Here is a 10,648-nt window from a genome sequence, read left to right as displayed (position 1 = left end):
CTTCAAGATCTTTCCAAGCTCTTTAAATGTTTCCTTGAGTGGACCAAGCCGATTTTCCTCGTTTTGGCCTCCGACCGACTGTTGCAAAAAGTTGACCCGAAAATCGAGACAAAAAATGCTCAAAAAACAAGCTTATGGACCACGTTTGGACTACGATTTGAGCCACCAAACCTAATCTTCATACCTCATAACCCTTATCTTATCACATATCTATCATAACTTGCAATAATTAGGCATGTCTATATAAATTTCCAAACTCATGGAAAAATATGATGGATCGACCTATCTTGTTCAATTTATGTAAACATTTGAGCAACGATGTGAAGCATTTGGAAATCCGGATTGCCCTACCAAGGCACATGCACCCAATCTATGCTTAGTGGTTAAGGTAAGTAGATGGTTCATCACGTTGATGCTTATGATGATTAGGGTGAATTTCAAAACTCTGAAGATTTCCTTTATCTATGGATTCTCAAGACAAGCTCTAAATGGAGTATGTCAACAAAGCTCTACATGATAGAGCGAACACCTAAGGAAATGGTAAGGGTTACATCTTATTCATAAAAGCCCTGAACTCACAATGTGAGGACTAGGAGAAACTCAATGATGCATAAATGAAGTGATGTTTCCTCGTGGGTTAAAGAAAAACACTTTGCATAATTTGATCATAGTCTTAAATCCAAATTCTTTTAATCAGTGTTGCAAAGAAGATACCATTGATATGAACTTTTCCTCATCTAAACCATTGATTGTAGAATTCTGTAACGCCTTACTTGAAAACTTAGAAATTCACTATTGCCAGCAACCCTTCCCATTTTATCCCATTCTCTTGTAGACGTAATGTGTTGTGCACATTGTGGGCACCACCATTCCAATCTACATTGCATGTACTGTAAGCCAATCGTTTCATATTCCAGTCATTGTAAGGTGTTCGGTCATGACATCTCACAATGTATGTATTCACATGCAACAAGTGGCACAATAATCACCTCAAAACCAAGAAACCCCATGTACACATTTAGTCTCCTTGACTCAAACAAAAATAAATCTAGGGACAAGGTACTATTATAATGAGGTGGTAGCTGCAACGCTTGGCTTGACATTGGTGCTCAGTGTTTTAATCAACTTTGCAAACTTTTTTGTAGAGGGTCCTATTGATAGGCCTAGGGCTATACCTTTTTTGTATTTAAGCATAATCAATGTACATGGTAGAAGTCATTAATGTGTGTGTATGTATCCTTAAAAAAAAAGAAAATGGAGCAACATGCTCGCTTGGAATGCTCAACTCCTTATGCTTTTATTTACATTTCAGAAGTGACATATTTCTCAATCTTTGAAAGAACAAAAGATCATAGAAGAAGAGGTGGGAAAACCCATCCCCAACCATTCTCCAAGCCTAGATCATCTCTTTTTTTTTCGCTCCTCCCTCCCTTTTTAGGCAAGAAATTGCTTTAACCATGTCCCAAGAAACTGTTTAACAATAAGGGCTCAAGCACTATGTGTGAATAATGTGGCCACAAGAAATTGTTTAATAATGTGGCCTCAAGCACTACGTGTGAATATCCAATGTTGCTCTTACTTTTTACTTGCTTCCATGCTCTTCTGTGCTCCATTCTTAGAGCATGAAAGCTCCACATGTGGAGATGCTCTTACTCTCTACAACTCTTCGTTTCTTTTCTTTGCCCATTACAATCCGTTGTATGTGTATTAAATTCCTTTAGTCATTGCACATTCTAAAGGACCAACTTTTATGGCATTAATAATGCTCGTCAAAAATGTCAAAAATCTAGGGATGGGGGGATTGTGTTTGGACGTGCAATATTACTTGTCTAATCAAAGAGTTCCCAGAGCCCAAGTCATTTGAAGAGGCCCTTAAAAGGAAGTAATCTATAATGACTTGCACCCAAAGGAACTAATCTATGCCTTGAATCCATAGATATGTAAATTACCTTATTTCATTACCTTTTGCACAAATTTTGACTCTCCACTCTCTTTCACTATCGAGTGTGCCCACCAATGCCACAAAGTGTGTGAAGACCCTCAAGAGACCACAAAGTGCACACTGTAGCTAGGTGCCCGACTTGCCCTTGTAAAAGCTTATCCTTGGACCTTATCCAACCACTACACTCTGCAACTAGTATAGGAAATCTCAGAGAGATGTTGGGAGCTTATCACCAGCAGGCACCTGCATGGTCCTCCACAGCTGCAAGCTCTTCATGGTCCCCTCACAACTACAACAAGAAGATATACCGCCTGCTTCTGCGCCCCTCTGTCTTCACTTCAGCAGAAGCCATGGAAGCTCTCACAGCTTCTTCCTCTTCTTCTTTTCAGAAGCCCTTCAATGGCAGCTGCAGATCCCCCATCGTGCAAGCCTCTCTCACAGAGTCCCCTGTGCTCTGGGCAGTTCGCACGTGCGTCTTGTATGCCCTTGTGCAGGTGGGAATCGCAGGCCACCCCTCTTCTCCAATTTTGGGAGGTAAGTTTTCATGTTTGTAAGCAACCTTCCTATGCATTTTGTTTTTGTTTTCTTCACCGAAAAGAAGGCGTGCATGAAGCCTAAACGGGTTGCATTGGCAAGAATCCATGTCATGTTGACATCTTGGGATTTGAACCTTCATGTGACCGTGATGGCACATTTGGATGTGTGATTTTTCTTCTTCTATATCCATACATACATACGTACATACGTATGTACATGCGCATGTGTGTGTGTGTGTGTGCGTGTTTTCAGGCGGTCGCAGCGGCAAATGAAATTCTTGGTTAATGCCGAAGGAAGGATAGTTCTTTCTCCTACTGGCTTCCCTTTCTTGATGAAAAACTCAGCTCTAATGGCTGATGATGAAAACAAGATGGATCTGCTAAAATAAAATATCTATGGATTTTATTTAAAAAAGACTCCAAGAGGGGCAAAGAGCAAAGAGGCATGTGTGTGTGTGTGTGTGTGTGTGTGTATGTGCGCGAGTGTGTTATGTACTTGATGCTAACCAGTTACCACATGGTTAGTTGGCCTAATCTGGGGATAGGGGACCTTGAGGATTAGTGTAGCAGGTTGTGAGCTATCTAAGCAGAATGAGTCTATTGAGTGGACTATTTTATTGTATTATATTCTTCCGGTCAGGTCGGAGGAGAGGATACCTATGTCTAGGTTTGGGACACGGTCTATGCAAGCCTTGGCCCTTGTCCTCTGGGTGGTCTCTAGATTTAGACCTAAGGTTGGGAGGTGAGCTAGCTTGCATCTCTTTCATTCGGTACTAATCATGCTTGTCCTGTGTTTAGGAGATCTTGGGGGATCCTATAGTTAGTATCAGAGCTTCCTAAACACGAGAAAAAGCCACGTTTGCATATGGTTTCCACATGGTTGTTAGGTACGAAAAGTTTGATTTGGTACAGTATGTTCAAATAAAAATACGGTGGAGGTACGGACCATTAAAAAATACTTAAAAATATAAATATAGATGCAAAACTTAGAGAAGTTACAAGTTACAACTTACAACTTACCCAAAACATAAAAATTTAGAATGTTGCAACTTGTAGGTTACATAGAAAATGGAAGTAGACAAATGTACATGTGACATGTCAAAGAGTCATGAATATATATAAAGCCGCAAAAGCCGGCATGCAGCATGGGCAAGTATAAAAATGTGAGTACAAAAATGCAAAAAGCCCATAGAGGACTATAGAGGCTAAAAGCCTATGTCACCATCTATGTCAGGAGTTAGGACTCAGAGCTATTGCTAGGCTCTTTAATATCCTCACTAGAGGAGACACCTTAGAGCTCCCACCAAAATCCCCATCGCTAAGAACATTGCCCTCATCATCATATTTGGACTCCCTAATATCACCATGAACTGTCGAAGAAGACTCCGTAATGGAAGCATCTTGAACTCTAATCGCTGCGGGAGTAGAGCTCCGACTCGTGGAGCCATGTTTGACATAGGTAGCAACCGGGCGATCAGAGCCTCGGGAGCCAAAGGTAAGAATAGGCCGAACCTGTACTCCACCTCTAGCGGCGGCCACAACGAGTGCGAGAGACTCGTCTATCAATCTCCTCTAGCTCTTTGTAGAGCTCTGCATATATGGCCTCCTCTACATTACGCTCCTTGTAGACACTTTTAAGAGTGTCCACCGTCAACTTGAATACGTTGATGTTTACTTACAAGTTTTATAATTGATTAGGGGCTAAATAATAAAACATTGAAAGTTATGTAAGTCTAACATGTTACATAACAATATATCTGTCTAGCTTGACTCATATCGCGCATTGCACGCACCATGCGCAAGTTATTGCAGCAATAGACCAGCCGCTCTAACTATCTCGTGCTCAATCGATTGTGTACCTTCGTGTGTATAAGTGAGTGGGAACTCCGGTTCCTCTCATATGCACCTGAAGAGCAATCCTAATCCACAATAAAAATATATAATGTTCAGGATTCTAGTATCTACGCATAATTTAGTAACTTGGTGCCAAGTGGTTAGTGGTTACCTGAGCTAGAATCCTCAAAGCTACTCTTTGTAGGTGAGGTTGTTGGTAAGCAAATGACTCCTACCAAAAGAGAGGCTTCACCATAGAATCCCTCCTCCAATATACCGCACTGGCGAATGCGGGGCGTCTCTGATCATTATAGTTGATGAGCTTCTATAAGAGCTGAAATTGCCCATTCTCATCATCGGGTGGTAAGAAAGCATCCCTAGCTAAAAGCAACTCTTGATAAGTGAAAAGTGAGAGTGCTATGTAGGCAGGATGCAACAAAGCAGCAAGGCTATGGATAGGCCTCTTCATCCACTTCCATCTCTTCTCCACGAGTGCCAAGATAGCATCGCGTCGAGGAGTAGCCTCAAGGGGATCACTGTGAATTTTAAAATAAAGGGAAGAATATCTTATATGAGAAAAACGAAAGAACAAGTATTTAGATTCAATATTCTATTTTAGTTTATTATTTATTCTTGAATCTTATTTATCTTGTTAGCATATACTCTGGATCAAGCTCATCGAGGACTGTGCTGTGGGTAATCTCAGTAATGGCCTCTCTCATAAAGTGAGTGAGGAGCCCCATAAGACTTGAGAGTTGAGTAAAAGGTCAAGGCTAAACTTTCAAGCTTCAAACTCAAAAATTAAAATTGTATCTCACCTCGATTATGGCTTGTTGAATGTGGCGATGGATGAACTTGTCCGAGGTTTTCTTCCCCGCATTTCCGGCATCCACGGCCCACAAGAAGTACGTGCCAAGAGGGCAAGATACTAGAATGTTGAGGATGCCCCTCTTCTTTCTATCGGTCCATCTGTCGGAGAGGATGGAACACCCATACTTCACCCATCCCGCATTGGACGGGCTCGAGGGTCTTGTTGATTCTCTCCTTTTCTTCATCAAGTGCCTTCGTGCGCGTGTCGTTGTAGGTGATACGATGCCAAGGGCCATGGCATGGTCCTACTTCAGCAATGGCCCTCACCATCCTTTGCCATTGAGGAGTATTGAGGACACGAAATGCGAGATTGCACTCAATGACCGTGTATGTAATTTCCACATTTGCGTCTTGTTGCTTTGCTCGGACCCAAGAGAGAGAGAGGCCACATTTGCTCCAATGGAGCCTCCAAGAGTGGCTTGCCGGAACCTCAAACTCACTTGGTCTCTTTGATGAGGGGTTGGTGAAGGGGGAGAAGGATGCGGAGAAGGATGTATCCTTTGCCGGCGGATGACTTCGTCTTGAGCGGCGGCAATGGCAAGGGAGACTCTTCCACTATCACTTGCTTTGCTAAGCAAGGAGTACTTCTTCACAATGCCATCGGAAATGTCTCGAGGGATCATCTTGCAAGGTGTGTTAGCACATTCATCCCCAGTTTCTGCCCATGTTTGGTGTCCTTTTGGTCCCTTTTGCATGGCCCTTGATTGTGGGTTGGCCACCCTTATTTTACATATTTTTCAGGGATTTTTCCTAGCCTGGATGCATTTTCCCAGTCGGCTAGCTTCAGAATGCCTTGTCCGCGTTTTCTGATTTGGATAGTTTTTAATCTTTTTAGGTTTGGTCCTATTGGTTGGATCAATGATGACAGCTTCAGATTTGGCTCCCGTACCACTTTCTTGTTATTTCCTAGATGAGGCAGACAAGTTGGATGGTGGTAACTTTCAATCATGGAAGTTGCAGGTTACTTCTATTCTTAGGGAGAATGATTTGATGGAGTCTCTCGTACAAGAATCGGTGCTTGTCGGACCTTGCCTTTGTGGAGGATGTGTCTCGGTGGAGGAAGACTGACAGACAGATCTATGGCTTTCTCCTCCTGAACGTTTCCAAACATTAGTGAACGTTTCAATCGTTCCGAACGTTTGGATCAGATCCAAACGGCGTTTGGATGCAACCTTGGTTAAGCGTTTAGCTAGTAGTCAGTCCGTTTATGCCTATGTACGGATATCACATAGATCCGCAGTAACGTTGGGACTTGAGGGTACTCAAATTGATGCAAGAAATGTTGGTCACTACTAGAGATTCTATTAGTAGTGGAGTTTTACGATGATAGGAAGCGTTCACCTAGGGAGTTTTTCGAAGGAATGCTTGTGTAAGAGTACCCAAAGATTCTGAGACGTTGAGGACGGGGAAGGTTGCGAAACTATCTTCTAGGTACGATCCTAATGTGGATTGGTAATGTGTTTAGAACTTTAGCTACAACGATTGTCTCCGTGACTTTAGGTTATCCGAATTTGTGGGAGTTGGAGATTGAGGAGTTGTTGGGTTCCTTGTTTTGGTTTTGTCTCTTGATCCACCGAGATAGTCTTGTAGGAACAATGGATTGTGATTAAGTTGGTTCCTATATAAGTAACGATGTGGAAAGATTAGACATGTGGGAACATGATTTTGGAGTTAGTTGTTTTGATGTGGCTAGACTTTCCCGGATTCATTTCCGAGTGTGGAAATGTTTGGGGTTAGAGGACCCTGAGGATTAGTGTAAAAGGCCGTGATTACTTGGGCTAAGTTGTTTATAAGTGTTATTCCATAAGTTATAGCTATTTATGAGTCAACGGTGGCTATTTATAGGTCGATGGGATGAGCCTAATAAGTGGACTATTGTTGTATTGCATCTTTCCGGTGTGGTTGGATGATAGGAGGCATGTGCCTAGTAGACTTTGTCCCTAGGCTTGGGACACGGTCCATGCAAGCCTTAGCCCTTGTAATTGCAGCTGCATTGGTGGCACATTAGGGGTCTGTACACGTGCCGTAGTGGGTTGACTGTTTGCTTCCTACTAAATGCCTGAAAAGGGGTTCATGTGGTGCTGGTTTTTAATCTCTGGTTGGGCTTTGGTGGATGAATGAGCTACAAATAGGAAGAGTTCACTTCCCACATTTTCCTCCAACATTTGTTTTGGTTTTTAATCAGTGGTTGGGATTTGGTGGATCAATGAGCTACAAACAGGATGAGTCCACTTCCCACCTTTTCCTCCAACATTTGTATTGCTTCCCTCCTGATTTTCTTACCTGCTGTTGGGAGTCAAAATTGGCCACCAAGTCTTTGACACATGAACCCAATTGTGGTTTTGGTTGGGCTTGTGCAAGCAGCCCTTAGGACGTCGTTAATGTGAGAAATGTGAATTTTGAATGTAAGAGTAATTTGACTTTTAGAAGCATGATGACATGGCTTATTTGCTTGTGCCTATTGTTAGCAGTTATGATTATGAATGCATCATGAAGCTTTTGGTGCTTTTGAATGGGTGAGCGTGCTAATTCAATAATTTAAACATAGCTGATGACACACGTGTGTGGGTTAGGCTCGGTTCACAAGATTTTTCTCATAAACTTGTCACCACCTTGTGTTTCATAGCCATGGATAATTGGATTGCACTCGCAAAGGACTCTACCAAGATACTCGAGGACGCCAAAAGCTTCCAGCCTTAAAAGCTCGGACAACCAACGGAAGCCTGACTCTATCAAGCCTCAAACTTGTGCCAGTGGTCCTTGAGGGTGACAGCTTAGCACTGGGCTAAATCCCATTTGTTGCCACAAAAGTGGCAGCTTTTTACTCTATCAATGTGGAACTGTGTGCTAGTTGTCCGACACTTCTTGCATGTTTTTTTCCCTTCTTCTTGAGTAGATACTTTTGTAGTCGCTATTTGGTACTCGCTTGGGTCTTCTTGTTGTTGAAGATGTTAAAACTTGTGACCAGGGGTATGTGGGGTTTTGAACTCTGGACCTCCCCTCTCTGAGTCACAAGCCCTCATTGTTGGGCTACATGCCTATTGGCCACCTCTTGCATGATTTCTGGCAGGAATGTTCTGAAATCGCCCTTAGTAGCTATGATCATTAATGAATCACGTGCGTTTGGGTGTGGGATAGTGCTTTTTGAGTATTTCAGTAAATGCATTTTGAAATTTTCTAGACTCATGAATGAAGGATGCATATGGTTGTCTTAAGTGAACCTTGATAGAGAAAATTTTTAATTCTTTTTTTATGAAGTTTATCTGTAGGTGATTCCGACGAGTTGCAGCCTCGTAAATGGCTTCAGAATCTTCTTGGCATGAATGAAGGTAAGTGCATTTGTAGTCAGATATTAAATTTATCTACATGTCCAATGTGCATTTTCAAAACTGATGTTGATCAAAGGGGTCCTTGGAGATGGTCACCATTTTATCAGAAAGCATCAAATGCAATCTCTTGCTTTGTATTTTTTCTTTTTAGAAGATTCATGACTTTATTGGACCTTCGTGCGTGTAGATGCGACGCGTGCGAAGGAGTTGAAGAAAGTAAGAAATAAATGGCAAACAACCACTAAAGGCACCTTGAAGAGAAGGTACCGTGTGCCCACAAAGTCAGAAGGTCGGCGCCTTTTGAATATGATTAGCTCACTCCTCTCAGACGATGACACCTTCAGAGATGCTACCTCGCACAAGGTAAGATTTAATGTGAATCTGCACCTTTTTGTTGTTGTGCACCAATGACTTGATGGGATGTCGCAGCATGTAGTCTATGCTATGCATGATGAAGGTATGGCCTGTGATTTTGTGGCTATGACATGGTAGCATGTAGTCTATGCCATGCATGATCATAGTCACATGAAAACCCGTTGTCCCTATGAAACGTACAAAATGGATGAAACGTTTCGAAATTTAACGAAACACTCCCAACTGAAATGACATTTTACTCAAATTTGAGATTTTAGAAAATTTGATTTAAAAAGAACCTTATTCTTCCCTTCTTCTTGTCCTCTTGTTCTTCTTCCCCCCCACTTTCTTCTCCTTTCCATCTCAAATTTCTTAAAAAACCCGTGATGAAGACCAAATGATGAAATAGACGAAACGTCTCTTGTGACTATGTGTAACAGTCCCCAAATTTGACGACTTGGTCAATTTCACTTAATTCCACACCCAATTGTTGAAATTTCTTACAAGCGTTTCACTAGCTTTTCAATTTCTCACTTTCCCCCAACTTTTAAATCCCGATTTTATACTTTTGTCCAAATTCGACTTCTTGGTCAATTTCACCTAATTTCACACCCGATTGTTGAAAGTTCCTTAAAGTGTTTCACTAGCTCTTCAATTTCTCACTTTCTTCTAATTTATAAATTCCGATTTCATAGTTCAACCTCAATTGCACCTAAATTCACACCCTACTTCCCTCAATTGCACCTAAATTCACACCCTACTTCCCCCAATTTATAAATCCCAATTTCATACCTCCAACCTCCATCACATCTAACCTTTTTGTTTCATTTGGAGAGATGAAACAAAACGTGTCGTAAGGACAAAATGGACGAAACGTTCCTTGTGACTATGTGCATGATGAAGTTATGGCCCACAATGTTGTGTCTAGACTCTTGTGAAGTCAAGGTTGTACTCTCCTCAGCATTTATGTTGTGTTGTGACATGCATTTTCTGCCTATATTTACCCTCATTGAACTTTTGCTTTAATGTTTTTTAAGAGGTTAATCTGCAGCTAAATTGCCTTGAAATTCTTATCCTTGCCAATATCCTGTTGCAGGGTTGTCAAATTCGCCGTGAGAATGCTCATGCGGAGACTGTTTGTTGCCACAATGTTAGGGCTATGTTTGATGAACTTCCCACTCCACATCTGGTCATTGAGATTACCGTTTTTCCAGCCGGACCGATAACTACTGCAGATTACCAGAAAGCAGACAAGATTGAGAAGCTATTGAGAACTGGGAACTCCATTTGATTGTATGGCCTGATGCAATTTCATCCTTGTATATAGTGCAGGCTTTTTAAAACCTGCATGCTTTGTAAAAGTGATTCCCCTTCTGATGTGTGGGGAGGGGTTACTCTCAATTTCTTGTATCTGAACTACAGCTCTGGTGTCTAAACTTAACAACAAATATTGCTCGGCCACTTGCTTGAAATTTTCCTACATCGCATTTGTTGGCCTCTTTCCACACCACAAACCTCAAGAGGGAGCTTTGTTCTTGCAGTATTGATATACAGGAAAGTTTATTGAGATGCCAATGTGAGTGGGATGGAGCCAACAGGCAATCCTCCATGTATTGAGATATGAATGTTAGTGGGTTGGAGTCAACAGGAAATCCTCCAGGTGATAAAACTGGTTTGTATCATCATTGCAGTACTCCAGTTGTTTGGGCTCAAGTGTTCAAGGTAAGCAACCTTGTAAGATGCTTTCAGATTACCTATTTATCTATTGGGGACTAAGACTGAAG

At 41.8% G+C, this 10,648-nt stretch overlaps 1 protein-coding gene across 2 annotated transcripts; it reads left to right on the top strand.

The window, feature by feature from the left end:
* Nucleotides 1-2,038: 2,038 nt before the first annotated feature.
* On the top strand, nucleotides 2,039-10,333 carry LOC147622500 (6,7-dimethyl-8-ribityllumazine synthase). 2 transcript variants are annotated; one of them, XM_086822073.1, is made up of 4 exons: nucleotides 2,039-2,476; nucleotides 8,451-8,510; nucleotides 8,698-8,873; nucleotides 9,961-10,333. In XM_086822073.1, exons 1-4 carry the CDS (start codon nucleotides 2,158-2,160, stop codon nucleotides 10,153-10,155), a joined length of 750 nt encoding a protein of 249 aa, XP_086678199.1. In that variant the 5' UTR covers nucleotides 2,039-2,157; the 3' UTR covers nucleotides 10,156-10,333. The 2 variants fall into 2 exon arrangements, with proteins under 2 accessions (XP_086678199.1, XP_086678200.1); XM_086822074.1 differs by having other exon boundaries at nucleotides 2,045-2,476; nucleotides 8,440-8,510.
* The last annotated feature ends 315 nt before the right edge of the window (nucleotides 10,334-10,648 follow it).

This window comes from Cibotium barometz, chromosome 28 (genome assembly GCF_041138505.1).
Source record: "Cibotium barometz isolate CiBa-2024 chromosome 28, ASM4113850v1, whole genome shotgun sequence".
Taxonomy (NCBI): Eukaryota; Viridiplantae; Streptophyta; class Polypodiopsida; order Cyatheales; family Cibotiaceae; genus Cibotium; species Cibotium barometz.
The sequence above is the reverse complement of the archived record's forward strand: the minus strand, read 5'-3'. Positions and strand labels throughout refer to the sequence as shown.